Consider the following 21,386-nt stretch of genomic DNA (forward strand, 5'->3'; position numbering starts at 1 on the left):
AACAACTATTTATGTAGCAATGTAACTGTCTTGGAAGAACAAGTAAGCCCAATTCATAACAGCAAACAGAAGGACAACCCCAACCAAACCAAATGCCAGTACATAAAAGGCATAAGACAGTATATCAAGATGTCTCTTCTGTTCAGAGAGGGGAATCACGGACTACTTACTAAAAAACTGTTCTGCCATAACTGTAAGAATGAGTTCAACTCAAACTACAACCCAGTAAATTCCATATATATTCAGGTTTTAAATGCAACTTTCAATGAATTACTGGTGGAATCTTGGGTTAGGTAAAGAGTGTCTCCACATAAAGAAAAACCACCTGTAATCCCAGTACCAGGGAGGCAGAGACTGAAGAACTGCTGCAAATTGTAGATCAGTCTAGACTACATAGCCAGTTCGAGGCCAACCATGGCTAGATAGTGACACTCTGCTCAAAAATAAAACAATCAAAAGTTCTGCCAGGCTAAGCATATAGAAGTATCAGAAACATGGTGTGTTCGACAGAAGCTAAATAGATTAACAGTCTTACGTAAGAAAAGGATAGACAATACATCCAGAGCATAACTGTATCTGCTGAAGGACGGAGCAAGAAGTACTAGTGAAACAGCTTCTCGGGCTGGTAAGATGCTCGCAGTAGAAGTCCTAGCCATCAAGCCTCGGAAGGTTGGTCATTTCTGGAACCCACAGGGTGGAAAGAGAAAGAGACCCCAGCGAAGCCTCGGATCGCCACACATTTACCACGATACACTCCTCGAGAGCTTCCACTTTCCAAAATAGATACATGTAAAACAAATGCCAGGAAATGTTTTACATGAAAAACAAAACAAAACACACAGATACACAGTGCACTGTAATCTTAATCTAATGAAAACACACAAACTCATACACATAAAATGGAAGGCTTGAAGGAAATACACCAAGGTGGTAGCTACCGCTAGAGTGAGCACTGGTATTATACACTTTGCAGAATTTGTTGGAGGGTGACATAAACTGAGTTACTTTTTAAGCGGAAAACAAATTTTAAAATGTAACTTATTTAGAATAGATAACTCCACGTAATGTTTGAGTGTTTACTCGACTAGCTGCATCTGTAGCCACATTTCCCCTACATTAGTTTTGTCTCTTCAAATACTTTCTCAGCACACTGATTTGGCTGTGTGGTAGTCATCCAACTCTATGTCTAAAACAGTTTGTTTCTGCCCTGGATCTGTCCCTGCCCTAAACTGTGTAGCACCCGATAACGTCATGAGTCTAGTGTCTTTGGCCAAACCTTGGAGATTACAAGATCACAGTTAACTGTATTATCACTTCTCATATCCAGTCTGTCACCAAATCCTGTCATGCCAGCATCTCAAATGTGCCCACATCTGAACCTTTCTTAGCACCTCAACCATTACCACCCTAGTTTCCAAACTGTCCTCCCTGTTTGCCCCCATCCTGGTTCCCAGCTTTTTCTCAACGCAGCACCAGAATGAACAGTTTCAAGGGTAGGTCAGGTCATGGGACTGCCTCGCTCAGCATACCCACAGCCTCTTCCTTCTGTGTTGGCAGCCTTACCTTTGCCACCACCTCATACATTAGTGCTCCTTTGCTCCAGAATGTTCTCCCACAAACTCCTGTGTATTTCTCATTTAAATAAGAGGTCCTCTCTTTGATCATTACATCTAGTTCCAGAACATTCTGTCAAAATTTCTATGTATTCATGTATTTATATGATCAGAGGTCCTCCCTGGGCCGTTCTATACAAAGGTAGTCCCTGCTACATGTGACCTACCCACTCTGCTTCACTCTCTTCCCATCACACTTCACTCAGACCATTTAGGAAGTCTGTTCATGGTGCATCTGTTTTGCTTTGTGTATTTTTATGTTATCTTGACTTCTGAGAATAACCGGGTAATTCTACAATTAGAATTTGAAGTGTTTCAAGGAAAAATGTTGAAGTATTGCGTAAGGCGAGTGACAGGAAATCAAGACACAGCTGCAGCTTTTCCAGGTCTACTCTGCTTCTCTGAAGACAGGCATCTGCAATGGTGGTGGTTCAAATGTGGACCACCTTATGCAGGGAATGGCCGTAGATCTCTGGCCACTCATGAAGACCAAGTGTTAGTCTGACAGATCTTAGTTCTTATTAAGCCTCAGAGAGATAGTTTCTAAATACTACCTAAATGTAATGAAACATTTCAAGATGTTTGGTTCACATCTTTTTAAACACAATAAACATTTAATAAGGAAATTACCTATGCCCATGGTGGGCTAATACCACTCTCAAGATACCAGGTAGGGTTGATTTTAGTACCTAAATTAATTTGGCTTTCCGCAGCTAGATTGAATAGTAGCCCAGACTCAGCTAATGAACAACAACAATAGACACCATTCCTTTTGTAACTACTTATCTGTACAAGTTAAGACTCAGTGTCAAACACACAGCACAAAGCACAGCCAAGTGTCAACTTTACCAACACTCTGGCTGGTCCCCTTCCGACTTGAAATGCCTGTGTTCATCCACATTGTCTTTTAGACGAATTAAAAAGTTGAAGGTGTAAATACTAACTTATTAACTGGTTTCTAGTAGGATTTTTCGACCATCAAATACTGTTGACATTTTGCTGGACGACTCCGGAGACAATTTTCTGTGCTGTGCTGTTCAGCAGCAGTTCTGGCTTCTGACCAGTAGATGGCAGCAGCACACCTTCCCCGGAGACAATCAAAACCATCCCTCTGCAAGCAAAGCTTGCTCCTAGATGGACGCCACTTCTATCTCACAATCAAGTCATCTTTTTGAATCCCTGTCCTTGTCTGCTTACTTACACCTAATATGACGTAAACATTCTGTGCGGAGTCGTTCCACTCAACTCATCAGCAACTCACGCCAAGAAAAGTTCTTAGACATTCAGTATAGATGCGGTTGTTTTTCCTGAATATTTTTGATCTGTTAATGGTTGAATCTGGATGCAGAACCCATAGACATAGAGGGATGACTTTACTGCATTTACCTACATTTACACTGGGGTCTGCACAGTAATTTTGTTTCATTCAAACCAGTTCTGGGACTGGGGAATTGGCTCAGTCAGTAAAGTGCTTCAATTTGATATGTAGTATTCGCCTATAACCTCAGGACTGGGTAAATAGACACAAGAGGACCCCTTGGGCTTGCTTGCCAGTCAGTCTAGCCAAATCAATGTGCTCCAGGGTCACTGAGAGAACTCGTCTCAAAAAATAAGGTAGAAGAACTGGCTAAGAGCACTTGTTGATTTTGCAAAGGATGCGAGTTTGATTCCTAGAAACCACACGGCAACAAGTGGTCTGTGACTCCAGTTGCAGGTCTGATACCTGCTGTAGGCACTGCACACATGTGGGATACAGGCTTGAAAACAGGCAGAAGACCCGTACATATAGACTTTTTTTTTTAAAGTGGAAAACTACTGAGGTCAGTCAGTCACTCAGTGTTGACCTCTGGTCTCCAAGTAGACACACACACACACACACACACACACACACACAAACACACACAGAGACAGCTTCAAAGGACTCTTCATCTAGGCCCTGGACTCACAGCTTGCTTCCAGGTCAGAAGCTATTTACCTTTTCCTAACCCTTCTGAAGAACGATCCCTTTGCTGAAGACCCAAACTACCTGCACATTGGACTAAGGGAGACAAGCAGGTAGCAGACACGTCACAAGCCTGCCGTAAAGCCGCAGTGGCCCTGGCCTAGAAGCTCTAACCTGTTTTCTGGAGGTTCTTTCGGTAGCCACTGAGGTTCAGCTGGGTGATGGTGTCTGGTAAATGTGCCACAGCCGCCTGCACATGCTTTTCAGTAAAGTCAAAGCACCAGGAGAGGTTTAGTTCATCCAGTCTGCATGAAGGAAGGGTAAGAAGGGAAGCATGAGTCCATCAGAAGGACAACGGTGACCAAAGCTGAACCCACGGAAATATAGACAGGCAGATTGTTTACCGCTTCCTGCCCAGACCACCTGCTCTGTGTCATTCATATGAAAAGGCATTCCTCTAAACACCCAGATCCTGCAAGGTCCCAGGTGATCTGAGCAAAAGCACTAGCTAACAGCTCTCCTTCTGGGAATGCAGGTTGAAAACTCTAGCCTATATGTTTCTTTCTCAAACCAGCTACATTGTTGTAAAAAAAAAAAAAAAAAAAAAAGCAACAACAGCTATCAACTCCAATGTTTTATAAAACCCACAGAAGATGCTATAAAAATGCTTCTCTTCCAATTCTGCATTACTAGGAAAGCCAATGAGAGTTTCAAAGTCAGCATCTACCTCCCTGCCCCTTGCATCTCTGCTGACCCATCTGTAGTGCTAAAGATTTTGTCTGCCTCATATTCTGATCCAAAGGGGGACTCACCGCTGACAGATCACTAAGGAGACATAGTTAACAAATGGTATTCCAGGAAGATACAGTTTAAGAACATAAACACAGGCTACTGTGCACCCTGAGTTCTCTCATGCAGTGAGTCCTCTCACTTAGCAGTGTGTATTGACACGGTTAGGGAAGATTTAAATGGGATCACCCATGTTAAACGTGGTTTACTTAGATATAAACAGAAATCAATCACACTGATAAGCACATTCCTTCATTTCCCTTTAGCAGTAGCAGAGAGAAGGAAACACTATCCAGGTACCCCTCCCTTACAAACAGACTGAGTTTAGCCTCAAAGTTTGCCTGGCGAAGACACTGCACTGCTCAAGTCAAGAATGTGGCGCCACTCAAAAGTCCATCCAGACGCCCAAAGGCAACGCTTCTTCTATTCTTGTATTTCTTACAGTTGATGTAAGCTCCAGTACGGCAGCTCAGATCCTTCCTACCTGGAACAGCTGCTTAGCAGAGTCGCCACGGCAGACTCAGAAAATCCAGAGCAACCACAAAGGTTTAGTCGCACCAAGGCCACATTCTGTGCAAGAGCACTAGAAAGGAGAGAAATACGAAGAGTGAGTCCTGGTGTGTGTGCGCCCGTGTGTAATTATAATGAAGTACTTCACTAGCTCTCTCGACACAGCGACAGCTGAGTGAGTTGCTTCGGCTACGCATCTGCAAACTGACCAGAGCATCTAGTTGCTGGGGTGGGAAAAAAGGTTAAATGATAGAATGTACTGAAGGGTTTGCAAAGTACTGGCAGGAAAATGGACAACAAACACCAATGTATCTTTCATGTTATAAGGCTTGTCTTCTCCTCTTGGGAACCTCGGTGATGGAGAGCTATTGTTCTGGAGTTAAATCTTGGTTTGGTTTGATTAACTGTGAACTTGGACAAGCGGTCCAGCCATTCTGTACCTCAGTTTTCACCTATGGGGAAAGGACTAGAGCTTACTGCTTGCTCTCAGAATTAGGCTTGCCTTGGCATGGACCACATATGTGTTTATCACTCTTGTTCCGGTCTTCCTATCGGGCTCCCTCTTTTCTCATCTGAATAGTGCAATGGCTTAATATGTATCTGATTAGCAAATTAATCAAATACACTGCAATCTGACATGGCTCTTCCATTTCCAGAACCATGATGCACCATGCTTCATGGCCTCTTTGCAAACTACCAGAGGCTCCACAGATGGTCGTTATTCTATAGCCATGATCCCCATCTTCCTGATGTCTATGCTCCAGCTACTATCAGCTACTGAGGGGGTCAGAATGGCAGCAGTTTTACCGAGGTGGCTTCTACTGTCCTGTTGCTTTGGAGATCTCCTCCTTGATTACTGTCAATGGCCAGCCTACAAGTCAGTACTCTTGAGAAGCTTGCCTCCGTGCATTCAATTAGTTCCCCCAGAATGTGGCCACATGACCAGCACTGCATTTAACAAACATTCTGCCCTGTAATTATCTGCCTCACCCATGAATGAGGCACAGGCCACGCACTGTTCGCCCCTTTCTCTCACACCTAGAGCAGGCTCCGGCATATGGTCAGCATTCAAATGTCTGCTGTCTTGAATATCCTAGACAGTTCTGGTTATCTGGTATGTCCTTCTGGATGTGTACAAAAGGACATTGTGGCCATGTACAAGAAACACTGCCATACAAAGCAATTGTCTTTACGATATACTTCAGGTGCCACTCACTTGACAATGGGATCTGAAAGCTGCAGGCCTTCCAGGCTTAGATTCTGTAGCTTGGAGCACTCAGACAGAATCTTGTGGAGGTTTGACACATTTATAACTGAGTTTGACAGGTCCATGTGCTGTACACGGAAAGAGCTGTACAATGGAGAGAAAAGAGGCCCTGTAAGGTGATTTATACAAGTACACTCAGATCCAATCGGACCCCTTCCTGTCCCCACATGAGAGTCAATCACAGACAAGACTAAATACACATTTTAAATACCAAAGAAAGAGCTGGTCATAAGACAAATTGCTTCTAGCGAATTCCCATCCTCAATCATTATAAAGTTCAAGATTTGTCATGGGCAGACGCGGCTGCCAATAGGGTCACACTCATGAAATTGAAAGGTGGGTGTCATGAGAATGAGCTAGGTCCGAGTGCCCAGGGGTCAGCCTAGGATGACTCCTGGGTGCTGACGGGGGTTGAGCCGCTGAGTGTTTACTAAGAGGAGGATGGGAGGGGGGGACAGTTTGAATGGAAGGCCATGTTTATTTTTAGATATGCTGATATCAAAGTATCAGGTATGGAAGTTTTTTGGTAATTAAAACTAAGATTTTCCAGGAGGACCAGGCTAATGTAAGGGTCTGAGAATCCTGAGCATGGATTTGGGTACACAGGACAGAGCGTGTCTGAGGACAGCACGTGGAGAAGGAGATGGACAAACCCTGGGACTGAACACAAGGAGAGGCTGAGAAGGAACAGCGTGGCAGGAAATAAAAGCATCGGAGAGAGGAAACGGACCGTGGAAAGCAGGGGGAAAGGGACTAGAATGGAGAAATGTTCTACTGTCTTTAGCTTGGTTTTCTCTTCCGTATCTAGCTATTCTTCGGAGGCATCGAATAGCACGAATCCTTACTATTCCATAATTTGCAGCACCAGAAGTACTTTTTCAAAACAAACCGGAAGGAATTTTTTTCAGGTTGCAATCTGTCTGTGATCGGACAGAAAGCCCATAATGCAGTCCCAGGAATATCCCCCGCTGTGTTACGGATGGGCAGAGGGCCGGAAGTTGCCATGAAGGAGGCCCAGATCACACTCTGTCCGACCAAGAAAACAGATGAGCATGAGCTTTCCCACTCAACAGCCAGCCATTTCTTTTTACCTGAAGCTTTCACTCAGCGGCTGCTCCATAAACGACCGTGGACAGCGGAAGGCGACCACCCCTCGAGAGAGCAAGCGCACAGTCACGTCTGGGTGCAGATTTTTACCGGCGAGATCTAGGGACTGCCAGAGAGACTCATCGAGCCTGAAACAGAGAGGGTGCTTCATTTCGTAAGTTGGCCAGAGCCAATTTTGGGGACCCTTAAAAGTCACTCCTGACACGGAAGACAGGGCCTTCCTTAAAGCAGATCTGAAGAGCTTTGCTTTCCAAGCTGACTATGCAATACTAGACATTTCTTGGTCGCAGTAGCAATCCGCTCCCATCTTTCTTTCTGTATCTCCAGTGTAGGTTATCTAATGCTAAAGCTAGAAATGCTTATAACCTAGAACCAGAGAATAACATCCTATCAGTAAATCTGATAAAATGGATCAGTAATCTCTTAAAAATACTTATTATGACCTTGTCCTCATTAGTATAGTGGTGAGTATCCCCACCTGTCACACGGGAGACCAGGGATTCGATTCCCCGACGGGGAGAGTGTTCACTATTTTGGGTGGTTAAGAGCACTGACTGCTCTTCCAGAGGTTCTGAGTTCAATTCCCAGCAACCACATGGTGGCTCACAACCATCTGCAATGGGATCTGACTCCCTCTTCTGGTGTGTCTGAAGTGTACTCATATAAATAAAATAAAATAAATAAATCTTAAAAAAAATGCTTATTATGAGGTGAGTAGGTTCCAAACTTCCTAAATGATCCTGATTTCTAGTTCTACAAAGTGCTGGGTTGACACAATTACCAAAAGTTTCATAAAAATATAAATGAAGGAAGAAAAATAAGTATTATTTTATGGGAAACATGAATCAAACAGCCAGGAAAAAGTCACAGATTGGCTCTGTTCCATATTCATATACATGCCCAAGTGTATATACATATTTATATTAATGTTAAAGGAAAGAGGGAAATACTAGATCCCATGTATTTTCTAATATACATAAATACACACGCATACATTCCAAAAACAGACTGAATTTCATTCAGTGCTTCTTTTTAAAGCATTATCTTTGTTTACCTGTCTATGTCTGTGTAAGCAAATGCCGTGTGTGTGTGTGTGTGTGTGTGTGTGTGTCCCCTCCAAGGCCAGGCAGAGTTACAGGCTGCTTTAAGCTGTCTGACGTCCACCGGGAGAGCAACAAGCACTCTTCACTGCTGGGGCATCCCTCCAGCCTCTATAGAAGACTTTTAACATCCACAGTTGAATTCAGTTAAGGGAGCGAGAGAATCCATGACGTGCGAGTGCATGAGGAACATTCTAAATGCTCTCGTGCACCCGAATCTTCTCTCTTAAGCACACTTGAAATAAACACCCGATGGCCAGTTTTGAATTAGTTTTTCTACAGCACTTTGTTAACATAATTTGACTATTAAATTAGGTATTAAAAGACTATTAAAAAGGTATTAAAAAGGCAGGCTATAGATCTGATATCCTTAAGAAAGTGGCATACTTTGTGTCTTTCTCTTGTCGACACTGAAATCTACTCAAAATCAAAAATCGACAGCAGGTCATTCTCTGATTTCTCAGATCTCAAAGTCTCTCCTTTCAAAGAAGGAAACAGTAGCTGGCTGACTTTTCTACAACAACCCAGGGCAAGTCTTGAAGTTCCGACTAACATTGCTAACCTGGAAAGGGAATATGAATTCAGCAGCCACCCCTCCCCTAAGCCAAACCTTACTAGCAACAGTTAAGGCTGGGGAGCTAACAAGACCTTGGTCTTATTTTAAGGTCCAATCCACCACTGAATGTTCTTGACCCTGTAGTTTCTTCAACTCATAAGCCGGAATAATACAAAATTATCATTTTAGCCTATGGAAAAGATTAAATTGCTATGTCAGTTACTATTCTAGCACAATGAAGATTCCTGCACCAAAGGGAAGATGTAGGTCAAAGGTACTAGGTGGCCAAAGATGTAGAGAATAAACAAGTCTTGAGAGGAATATTGTTCTGCATTTGGAAATTCAGGCTAAAGAGTACGTTTTAGGTGCTTTAGTTACACTCATGCCTGTAAAAACTAACTATGCAACATTATGGTTATGTTAATTTGCTTGAGCACAGTAGCTATCTAGTGACCTGCACCTATAGCAAAACATATAGACTGCATACCTTAAATACATTCAAGTTTTTAATAAAGGTTAGTTTTTTTTTCTTGGTTTGAAAAACATGCATACCTTGTGGGAAAAAAATAAGCCCCTCCGGTGTGAATGAAACATAGCCAGTGCTGAGGAACCCTTCTCGTCTGCTAAGACACCTCCCTGGGCTTAGGCCTGGATGTGTGTGGCTCAGTGATTAAAGCCCTTGACTCATTTGAGGCACTGGGTATAATCCTCAGCATACCACAGAACAGCAACAACAACAGCAACAACAACAATATCATTCCTTATTTCATGCCTGTTACTGCCTTCCTGGTTTATACCCTTTACATACACACACTTTAAGTATAGCCAAGAACCAGCTAACACTACCTCCAATGGCCCTTGTTCAGCATGCTATGATCCAGGCAAGGCACCTTTCATTTTATCCTTACGAGTATCCCAGGATGAAGTTCAAGTAGGGCTCTCTTCTATCTGGCATAGCCAGGCTCAGAAGTGACAGGTAACTTGTTCGGGTCATGTAGAGTATATGTAAAAGAGGCTGGGGTCACACCATTTAAGGTCAGAGCCTTGTACCCTTCCTCTGTGCTCCCAGTCTGGTCCTCAGAACCGAGCCATCTTGCCACTCACCAGACCTCCTTTGCTCTTAGCACACCACCTGGCCCAAACTGGTACATATCCCTGGCAAACAAGTACAGAACTGAATGCTTGGGTGAAGAGGCTATCAGAAATAGGGTAAGAATAACCTACAGGAGACTCCTCCATCTGACTATGAAATGACTTCACTGACTTCTAAGGACAGTAAAAAGGTGTTGGATTTGCTTAGGGCAGCTATGTTCTATGGTGTGGTTGTTGGTTTCACCAGACTCAAATGAGCACATAACCGTCTTCCTTCCCTCCTCTCTCTATGTCCAAAAGGGTGAAGGATACTCACGAGAGGCGGTACCACCTCTTGCAAACTCCAGACACTCTCAGCAGCTCAGGGAGGCACAGACAAGAAAAGATCCCAAGGAGCAGCTCATCTGGAAGGGAGTCCCAGGAAACACCTGCAAGGAAGCAAAACATGGTTTCCACCTCTGAAATCTTCCCTGTCAAATTCGTGGAGTCCCGCCAAGCATTTATCAAGCACACATTACTTAGCTAAAAGGGAGTTTCAACCAAATGGAATCCTTCAGACTCCCATTTATTTCTCTGTTCTACACACTGGCTTATACTGTGGTGGTCTGAATGAGATTGTCCCTTATAGTCTTGGACATTTGAATTCTCGGCTCCAAGCTGGTGGCGCTGTCTGGGTAGGTTTAGGAGATAGATGTGACTGTGCTGGAAGTACATTGTGAGGTGGACTTTGAGGTTTTGAAGCCACTCCCAGTCAGCTCTCTCTGCTTCCTGCCTGAGAATGACGTGTGACCTTGCAGCCTTCCTTCCCTGGTGTCTTCCCTGCTGCTTGCTCTCAGGACTCCCTGCTGTCCCTGCAATGAGGGCCCCCTGCCCCCCCCCCCCAACTATAAGTCCATAGGTTGTCTTGGTCGTGATATTTATCACAGAAACAGAAAGCTCCCCAAGACAAGTGCTGCTGTGAGCGTCCTACTTTCTCAGCAGTGAGACTTGAGGAACAAGAATATTTTCTCTTTGGTACCAGGCTGGACAACCACTGGCAGAGACAACTTGATTAACCCCGACACAGAGCAAGTCCCCAGCCACTCAATAATATATTGTGATGCTTGAAGCAAAGGAAGATCTTTCTCAGCTGTGGACTTCTATAAAACGCAAATGCCCCTTTTCCCTCTTTGGGGAAGTTGGGGACAGAGTTTCTTTGTGTAGCCTTGGCTGTCCTGGAATTCATTCTGTCGACTAGGCTGGCCCCAAACTCAAGGGATCCTTTTGCCTCTGCCACCCGAATGGCAGGATTAAAGGCCTTCGCCACCACTGCCTGGCTTTAATTTCTTAATTCAACAAGGATTTCAAAATTCTTTACTACTTATGGTGCCAAGTATCATTTCGGGAGTGAAGGAAAGATCCGAAGACAAAGTAAGAACAATGAAATACTTTACCTTCATGAAGCACAGGTCATGGAGGAAATGGACAATTATACACAAAATGAGTATTATGTAACACATTAAATGAAGAAAATTCAGCCAGCTATGAAGAAAAATTCAGCCAGGAAGTGAAACTCAGGCACAGCCAAAACCTTTGAACACTGGTGGGCGGAGGGTGTTCCTGAGGCAGTGATCATGGAATCGGAATAGACCTAGTTAATGGATCCGGTAAGGGCCGGATCTGTGTTCTGGACCCCCCACAACAGGCATGCTTGCTTTGAAGAACAGAGCTGAAAAAATGGTAGCGGTGGGAAATGGAATGAGAAGCTGAGGGTGGGGGAGCTACAGAGAAAGACCTTGGGCTCGGATTTAACAAGGAACTACTAGATGGGTGTGAGCACAGAATTGCTGGAGGTTCATTTAAGTTCTGGAAAGATCAGTGTGGGCGTGGTCACAGCAGACAGAAGTGGGAGAAAGGTTAATGTGGTTTTGTCTTAGAGAAGTGGTTTCTAGGTGGTTCTTCCACAGTCCTATCTACAGCTGATCTAATCCTAGGCTCTCTACCTTCCTGTCCCCAAGAGTTAGAAAGGGACCTGTATTTATTAAGAACTCCGGAGCTTGTAGAGCACCTGTACGAAGCAGGTACTGTGAACAGGGAAGAGATCTCAGTGGAGAAGGGCACTGAGGGCGGTCCATGGCAGCTGCCCTGGCAGTCTTCCTGGACTGTCTCTCTGAGACAAATCCTGCCTGTCTTTCAACTATACTCTTTCAACAGAGCCAGACTCAGCCTGTGTCCACATTACTTAGCACATGGCTCAATATGCGATGGCACAACTCATTCTTTAATCTGTTGCTTATTTAGATAAGTGTGTTCCAGCCATTGGAGCCTACTGCACTTCTTAGGATAAGTCATTCTGGGTTGCACCTGGATGCTGTTCATTAAAAATAAAATTGCTACTAATGGCCTCCTCCTATGGGAAGTCTCATGATTGATGAAGGTCACTTGCATACATGGTTTCCTTATTGACTCATCTGTTTAGGTCTATGTCCTCAAGATCTTGCAAAGGAAAATCTGGTTGGTTTTACATATTAGGAAATAAAACTTGATCCATTCATATATTTACTGAACAATCAATTGAATCCCAAGGTTTGTTCTTAGGACACACAATAAGCTGAGCTTATTCTAGTCAGAAGCTGGGAGACAAAGAAGACACGCCAGCTATCACGTTCAGCTACAGGAGGGCCCGCAGTTCTAGGCAGCAGCTGGGGCAGAAGGCTCATCAGGGAAGGTTTCTGGGAAGCCATGGCTCTTCAGTGCTCAATCAAGGGCTGTCGCTGTCAGTCTCCTTTGTTCTTTACCCAACTTCAGTGTGGGAGACGGGGTACCCTGTACTCTGCTAGCCTTGAACCCACTATGCAGCTGAGCTCCTGTCTTGTGTGAATTTCTTATCCTCTTGGCTCTATCTCCCATGTGCTGCAAGTTGAGATTTCATTCTGATCTACAAAGACCATCCTGTCTGTCTTAGTCAGGGTTTCTATTCCTATAAAAAACATCATTAACTAAGAAGCAAGCTGGGGAGGAAATGATTTATTCAGCTTACACTTTCACATTGTTGTTCATCACCAAAGGAAGTCAGGACTGGAACTCAAGCAGGTCAGGAAGGAGGAGCTGATGCAGAGGCCATGGAGGGATGTTACTTACTGGCTTGTTTCCCCTGGTTTGCTCAGCTTGCTTTCTTATAGAACCCAAGACTACCAGCCCAGGGATGGCACCACCCACAATGGGCTGGGCTCTCCCACCCTTGATCACTAATTGAGAAAATGCCTTACAGCTGGATCTCATGGAAGCATTTCCTCAACTGAAGCTCCTTTCTCTGTGATAACTCCGGCCTCTGTCAAGTTGACAGAAAACCATCCTGTACGCTGTCAGATCCCTGGTATATCTGAGAATTACCATACTAAAAGAAGAACTCAGTCCTCACTGGAATCCCAGCCATATTGCCCCAGTCTATGATGCTCAGTAACTGAGTTTCTCTAGGTCTGTTTTCTATCTGCAGGAATGAGAATAAACAGATTTGCCTTGCAGAGCTGGTCAGTGTGGAGATGAGGTGACGTAGAAGATTTAAAATAACGCAGCACAAAGTCGATCTTTCCTGTCCAGACTCCCCTGCTCTCCCCACTAAGTCAGCACATTCTCCTTTTCTAATTTTTTTTTTTATACTAGGAAGTACACTGGTTTGAATTTTCATGAACAGGCAAAACCCCATGATCTGAGGAGGGCCTAATAGTGTTGCAAGGGAATTACCCAAGCCCAAACCCCACATCCTCCTCTATCTGAGCTGACGATCTCCAGAAGCAGATCCAGGTCTGACTTCCAGGAGTTTATCTGGCACGTAATGACAGGAAGCACTGGAAGATCGGGGAAGACAGACGCCTAGTGGAGGGAGGCCAGCTATGGCATGTTAATAGGCAGGCTGTCGCCATGGATGACTGGTTTAAACCTTCATGGGTTCCAGGAGACCATCTGGAACCTGCCTCTGAGCTATCCCACCAGAGGCTATACGAAGTCCTCCAAGTGCTGTTGATTGTTCACTCTGGGTTCAATGCTAACTCCTCAGTGTTCCTGCCCAGAGAAAGCCCTTAAGCACAGCTACATCTGTGTTCAGGAGAAAGCTTTGGGCACTAAAGAAAAGGTGAGTTGCAAGGGACTGTAGGTTTGCCAACAACAGTGTCCAATAAAGATGACCGGGGGAGGGAAATTAGAGAAGCATGCCCAGAAATGTAAGAAGACTATATGACCTCATTTGGTGTTTTCTATTTTATGAGGAAGATCTAAGAAGGCAGAGAAAAAAAAAATAGAAGAACATAAGAAATGATCACATGATAGGAGGAAAGCATAGCATAGTGTTGAATGCAAAGGCAGCAGACCCAGGCACCAAAGCCTTGCAAGAAAACAGTGTAAGGAAGAATTTGTAGTACTGCTTGTCCCAGATTTAGCTTAAAAGACACTTGCAGTGAGAAGTGATTTCATGTCACCATCAAAGACCCACACCCATGTTTGGATATCCAGCAATGTGAAATGGCCAACATGTAATTGTCATTTATAGATATTTGCTAAGTGCACTGTACATTTTATTTCTGTTAATTCTTAATGTCACTGGCTAACCTTCTTTCACCAACTAACTACTGAATCGGTTTTAAGAACAGAACCTGAAATTGAATATTAGAAAGTGCCTGACTGATATTTCATGGAGGAATAACTAACACTTCAGGGAAGAATGCTGGCTTTATTTTAAATACAGGTAAGATTATTGGCCTCATAAGACCAGTTTCCTCATTTGAACAATGATATCATGAATGGTTTTTGATTAATGAACTAGTTTTGGGAGCTCACGTCCAATAACCTCAGTGGCAAATGGACTGTCATAACAGTGAAAACTGTCATCTACTAAAAGCCCTAAAAACTCTCAAATTTGTTAAAATCCACTGACGTTGCTGCAATACTCACACACACAGACACACACAGACAGACACACACACTAAGTATTACTACTCTTATTTTTATGTATGAGGACATTTATTTCAATGAAGCCAAATGATTTCACAAAGGCGACATTAATTGTTAGGAAGGAACAGAACCAAGAGGCAAACTTGGTTTCTAAATTCTCATGCCCCAAAGTAGAAGTACAAGGTCACAGGAGGCAGAAGCTCGATAATGTTTGGTGGCAGAAAACACTGCTAAATGCTTTAAGGTACCAATGACCTTTCCATCAAATGGGATGAGCAGAAGTCCAGGAAATTATATAGCCTTAGCTAACTGCAAGGTACCCAGTGCTCCAATCAGTTGACTATACAGGACAACTCAGTTCTGGGGCCCCTGGGTGGAAGTGGATGAGCCTGGAATTGGCTGCTGTCCCAGCAGATGAATGGGGCAGAAATTTGTCTCCAGTAGCTGTGCTGGTGGCTGAAATCCAGGCTGTGATACACTTAATCTAATTTTATTTGCCATATTTAATTCTCAAAACATCAGCCATCTGTTTCCTGTATTCTTGACAACATGGCTGCCTGGTCTGTTTGCAAGCACAAGAACAGACTATCCAGTGGTCTTTTCTCCACTTTGATCTGCAAAACCCACCAAGGCTTCCCACCTGCGGCAGAGAAAGGTAGCTAACCAGCACTGCTACCAATTTCTTCTCAGGTGCAAACACGGCTTCTTCACTGTTAACCCACTCCCCACGCCCTTCCCCCTCCTTGGGAAAGGGATGTGGAGGAGTTCTAAACACTCGATCCCTGTAGTATGGCTAACTTGTCTTACTTCATCTGCTCATTTCTTAGAAGGACATCGACACTCAAGATTCAGACTGCATATCCAGATGATTCTAATGACTTCTGAAATTTTGATTAAAAATATAAGTGATTGCAATTACATGCACGCAGGTGCACGTTTGTGAGCATGTATGCTTGTGAGGTGCCACAGAGGCCGGAGGTGTTGGATCTTCTGGAACTAGAGTTGCTATTAAGAACCTGATTTGGAACTTCCTGAAGAGTAGTAGATGCACTTTACTGCTAAGCCACAGGTAGCCTCCCAAATTCTGACTTTAAAGATTGCTTTTCAGCTGGGCTTTGTGTACACACCTAAAGTTCCAGCACTCAAGAGGCAGGAATAGAGATTCAAGGACAAGCAGGACTACAGTCTCAAAAAAAAAAAAAACCAACACACATACACACTTATGAAAATACATATACACAATGTACCCCGACTTAGCCTTATATAATCACATTGTATTATAGGCAAAGGCACTGGGACCCCCATACTAATGCCTATTTTTTAATATTTGATTCTATTGAGGGTACACACATTTTGACTACTTTTACTGGCTTAGTTTTGGTGGTACATTATACTCTGTGCTTTCTCCCCAGGGAACTAACTGCACAGATTTCTGCCACCCTACATGAATGTCCCTTCATTTCCTCACAAACAATAGAGGCTGCACTAGTGGTTATATTTTGGGTACAGTGGGCCAGATAGAAAAAAAAATAACACACAGCAAAATCAATGACTCTAACACTCAGCCCCATACCCCTTTATTTCTATGACATTCTCATGCGTGTGGGACGTGAGGAAAAATAAAGAAATAAGGGCAAGCGAGCGATGAGAGTTGGGCTTTAGTTGACTGTTACTATTATCTTCCAATACCTAGAACAGTATTTATGTTTGCTATGCCAGAACTGGCGGTGCATATCCATAACCGCAGGGTTTTTTTAACTTTAAAGATTTATTTATTTTATGTGTGTGTGCTCTATCTGCATGTACACCCACATGCCACAAGAGGGCACCAGATCCCATTACAGATGGTTGTGAGCCACCATGTGGTTGCTGGGAATTGGAACTCAGGACCTCTGGAGGAGCAACCAGGGCTCTTAACCGCTGAGCCATCTCTCCAGCCCCATAATCTCAGTATTTGGCAGGAAGACTGCAATGTGTGAAGCCAACCAAATAGTGAGTTTTAGCCATGGTTATACAGGGATACCTAGTCTCAACGTGAATAGATAAAAATAAAAAGGCAAATGATTGCAAGGAAACTATAAACCAAACATAGATGTCTGGAGGTGTCCCCACAGTGACTCCTATAGAACAAAGATTTAGGAGCTGATGATGGGTGATGCAATCATTTTAGTAGGCTTCCTCCTCCTCTTCTTCTTCCTCCTCCTCCTCCTCTGCTTTGAACAAAACACTTTATTTCTTTCGTGAAAGCAAGGGTAGGGGTGTGGAGGCTGTTATAGTAGTTGGCTATCTCCTACCTTGTGGGTTTGAGAGACGGAAGGTAGGAGCTCAGGATTGATGACAAATACCTTTATGTGTGGTGCCATCTTGACACCCTTACCATTACTGTCTTTTTGTTCGTTTATTTTGTTTTTCCAGACAGGGTTTCTCTGTATAGCCCTGGCTGTCCTGGAACTCACTCTGTAGACCAGGCTGGCCTTGAACTCAGAAATCCGCCTGCCTCTGCCTCCTAAGTGCTGGGATTAAAAGCATGTGCCACCACTGCCCGGCTACAGTTATTGTTATTATCTTAAGAATGGAATATAATAGAACAAATAATATCTTAGGGAAAGGGGAATGATAATGAAACTCTTGTTCCAAATTCTCCTATTGCAATATAAAATATATTTCTTACTAGCTAAAAATAAGTATGAAGAGAAAAATGTTTGCTTTGGGGTACTGAAACACAGATTCTCAGGGTAAAGAAATTCTTGGATGAGAATCTCTGGAATTCTGCACTTTGAACACGATTCTCTGTGAATTCTGGCGTACTCTGAACTTTGGAGTTTTAGTCTGAGAGAGACTTTGCTGGGACTGGAATTGGAAGTGGCTTAAGAGCCATGGAAGAGCTGATCAACACATTAGTTTAAGCACGTTTTTTTGTGGTGCTCACCTATTTAAAAGACAAGGAACAGGCATTTAATGACCAGAAATAAAATGTGAGTGCCCTCTTTCCGCCGCTGGCTCCACTTTGGGACTGTTTCCTGTTTCCTCCCAGCTCCTTCCTTACACTGGCCTGGCCCTGAGAGCCAGCCAGAACTGCCCTGCTATACGGGGGACACATAGCTTTAATCATCCCACATAAACGGATGCAGAGGACTTTAGTTGCCAGATGTGAGGCTGGCATGCAGCCTGTGGTGAAAGCTTGCTTAGCAAAGAACCAACAAAAGCCCTGGGCCAGTCACCAGCTCTGTGTACAGCAGGTGGAGCCTGTCCTGCCCTAATCCTGGCAGGGTTATCAGCCACCTGTCCTGACAACTGCAAGCAAAACTCCCTGGGATAAGAATCCAACTACACTGGAGGCCTATGCTTGCTTCCGGGAGCTTGGTGGCACTCTTCTGTAGCAGCTGTCTCTCAGCTTACAACATGAGCCTACTTCTTGTCCACAGCAATTAACCAGTGGATGGTCATGAAAGTCAATCCATACGTAAATAAATGTATGCCATTGCCTTCTCTGTCTTCTAGGCCAAAAAAAACCTAAAAGCCATGATTTTTTTCCTCTCTCATAAGGTATTCATTTTAAACATCAATCTTAAAGCCTAGGCTCATTTCTGTGCTCACTGACTATAATCCAAACACTAGGGAAGCCAAAGACAGGATCACCATGAGTTCAAGGTCAACCTGAACTAAAAGATGACTATATTAAAAAAAGGGGGAGTCAGGTATGATACTCACAGCTTTCAGCTCTTGCCAGGTAGGCTGAGGTAGGAGAAATGCTGAGATTTCAAGACTAATAGTGGATACCAGATTAACCAGAGGTATGCAAGAGCCATTTAAAAATAAACAAAACAAAGCAAAACAAAACAAAAACCCTGGATGGTGGCTCACACCTTTGATCCCAGCATTTGGGATTAAAGAAGCAGGAGGATCTCTGAGAGTTCAAGGACAGCCTAGTCTACAAAGTCCAGGAAAGCCATAACTACTCAGAGAAACCCTGTCTTGAAAACCAAAACCAAACAAACAAAACAAGAAAAAAAGAAATGGAGACTCATTGATTGGTCCACTTCAGTTCCTGTCTCTCCCATACCTTTCCTTTGCTGAGTGGCCAAGGACTCCACACATCCACTGGGATGGGAAGTGAGTCACTTTTGCACAAGGAGCTCCTTCCCTCCTGCCAGCCCCGAGGACAATCAGGGTCTGAGCTACTAACAACTCTGTCTTCCTGGCAGACATATGGCTATGTGGGAGCTGCTATATACTTTGTCTTTCCTCCTCAACTCCATTTTGAAACTCCTAGAAGACAGCAAGCATTCCTCATCTTCTGTGCTTTGCTTCAAATATGACTTTTGACTTACATCTGTGGACACGTGAATGTGGAACACAGAGGAGTCATATTTTATAACTAAAGCCATGCACAATGGGCGAGTTAATCAAAATCAGTTCATCTTAGCAGCATCTATCTCTCACCACATTTGGTTCATCAAATACCAAACTGCTACTGTTAAAAACCCAGGCTCTAAAGTAAGAGTCACCTTAAGTTTCTCTATATGTGCAGAGTCTGATTAACATTACTATAGACAGAAGAAGTCAATTGGCTTCTCAATCCAGGGTCAGAAATTGTGTGGACCATTAACTATTATATGTCACTATCATACTAAGAGCTTTACAGTTTTAGTCAGTGTTCACAACAACATTTTAAGTAGGAGTTATTGCTCCATTTCACAGATAAGGAAACTAAGGCCCAGAAAGCTTAAGTAACTTCCCAAGGTAGCTCCCAATGGCAGTATCACGATTTAAATGACGATTTGTCTGAACTTACTTCCACACCCTTCTAGTTAATCTCATATATTATTACTTATTTGATTATGTTTCCAATTTTCAGACAGCCTTACTGAGAAGCTCATGCTTTCCAGAAATGCCCATCCTCTGACTTCAGCCTAAGCTGGGACTAGAGGTACACGCCACCATACCTGGCATTAATGTGGACTCACATGAGACAACTTCAAGATGACTCCCTTTCCTACAAAAGTATTGAGAAGCCCAAACTTTTTTTTTTCCATTTTTCTTTTTTTTTTTGAGAGAGAGAGTCTCACTGTGTAGCCCTGGCTGTCCTGGAACTTACTGTGTAGGCCAACTGGCCTCCAATTCACAGAGATCTGCCTGCTTCGACCCCCTGAGTGCTGGGTTCAAAAGCATGCAGCATCATAGGAGACTACAAAACAGGTATTTTAAAGCAAGCCACTTTTCAGCTCACCATCCTATCTGCAGAAGCGCCAGAAGGAAGGACTGAAGAATACATGTCTTCACATTGGCTCTGCAAGACTTCACTTTGATGCTTTCTTCAATCTGCTTTTCCATTCCTCACCCAATTTCAGTTCAGACTTTACCTCTTCCACTGCTCTCATCCCATTGTCTCTAAAGTCAGAATACAGCCAGGATCTGACCACTGTGTACCATTCCCCCACCGTTCTAAATAAACCTCTAGGGGTTCGTTGTTTCATCTCTACCTGATACAGTTCAACCTCAGCTAACCAATGTGTGTCCCTTTAAAGGGTTCAATGAGCCAGGGTGGCGATGGTCCACTCTTTGAATCCCAACACTTGAGGCAGGCATATCTCTGAGTTGGAGGCTAGCCTGGTCTACAAAGTGAGTTACACGACAAACAGAGAAACCTTGTCTCAATTGAACAAAACAGAACAAGGGAAGGGGAGGGAAGGGTTCCAATGAGGAAACATCAGCCCCACCAGAGGCCATATCTCTTCCTACTCTGTCTACTCCCACTCTGCTTTTCCTGTAGGGCCCATCCTTGTCTCCAGCATGGTAAATGCCTGTTCCCTTGGCTTTAGGTCCCTTTATACCAAGGGACATTTTCATGCCACATCCCTGCACTCTTCCCTTTGTGTCTTTGCTTAAAAGTCACAGCCCAGTTAAGTGTCTCAGCCAATATACCCAGTTTGCAATCTACAGATTCCAAGACTTCCATTCTTCCTCATCTTGACCCCCTCTTTGTTTATAGCCACTATGGCCTAATATGTTACATAAAGTACCATATCCACTGTACTTACAGTATTTCCTCAGTAGAATGGAGGCGCTAAGACATGTCTGTTTTGTTCACTGCTGTTATTCTTAGCACTATACAGTGGAGGACAGTGTGCTCTCAGAAACACTTCCTGAATCACTCTTTTAAATGACTGGGAGGGTGGGGGGTGGTGGTAAATCCTGATATTTATTTACCCTAAGGCTGTGAGTCCTTGAGTCTTGATCAACCCTGGGGGCACTTAGTTTAAAAGGGCTTGGGAAACCAGGAAATGAGAGTCACTAGTGAGAGGATAATTTCAGGTAAATTCTGTTTTCATCAATTCGCTCTGCCTCCTGGGGACAGAACTGAGAAGAAAGCTGAAATTATAAATCCGTTGCAATAATTCAGGAAGGGATGATGGAAGCTTGAGGCAAGTTGTCACACAAGAGTGACAGACACAGTGACTGGTTGGATACAGTGGGAATGAGA

The 21,386-nt window shown here is 43.7% G+C and overlaps 1 protein-coding gene across 1 annotated transcript in view; it reads right to left on the minus strand.

Moving 5' to 3' along the window:
- Positions 1 to 21,386, minus strand: part of Skp2 (S-phase kinase associated protein 2) — a 29,137-nt gene that overhangs the window by 6,227 nt on the left and 1,524 nt on the right. The window contains exons 3-7 of the mRNA XM_028767592.1: positions 10,293 to 10,404; positions 7,213 to 7,356; positions 6,071 to 6,205; positions 4,829 to 4,927; positions 3,730 to 3,860 (exon numbers count right to left, since the gene is read on the minus strand). Of these exons, the coding sequence (XP_028623425.1) occupies positions 3,730 to 3,860; positions 4,829 to 4,927; positions 6,071 to 6,205; positions 7,213 to 7,356; positions 10,293 to 10,404 (621 nt within the window). The remainder of the gene's footprint in view (positions 1 to 3,729; positions 3,861 to 4,828; positions 4,928 to 6,070; positions 6,206 to 7,212; positions 7,357 to 10,292; positions 10,405 to 21,386) is intronic.

Source organism: Grammomys surdaster, unplaced genomic scaffold (assembly GCF_004785775.1).
Source record: "Grammomys surdaster isolate TR1022 unplaced genomic scaffold, NIH_TR_1.0 174, whole genome shotgun sequence".
Classification (NCBI taxonomy): Eukaryota; Metazoa; Chordata; class Mammalia; order Rodentia; family Muridae; genus Grammomys; species Grammomys surdaster.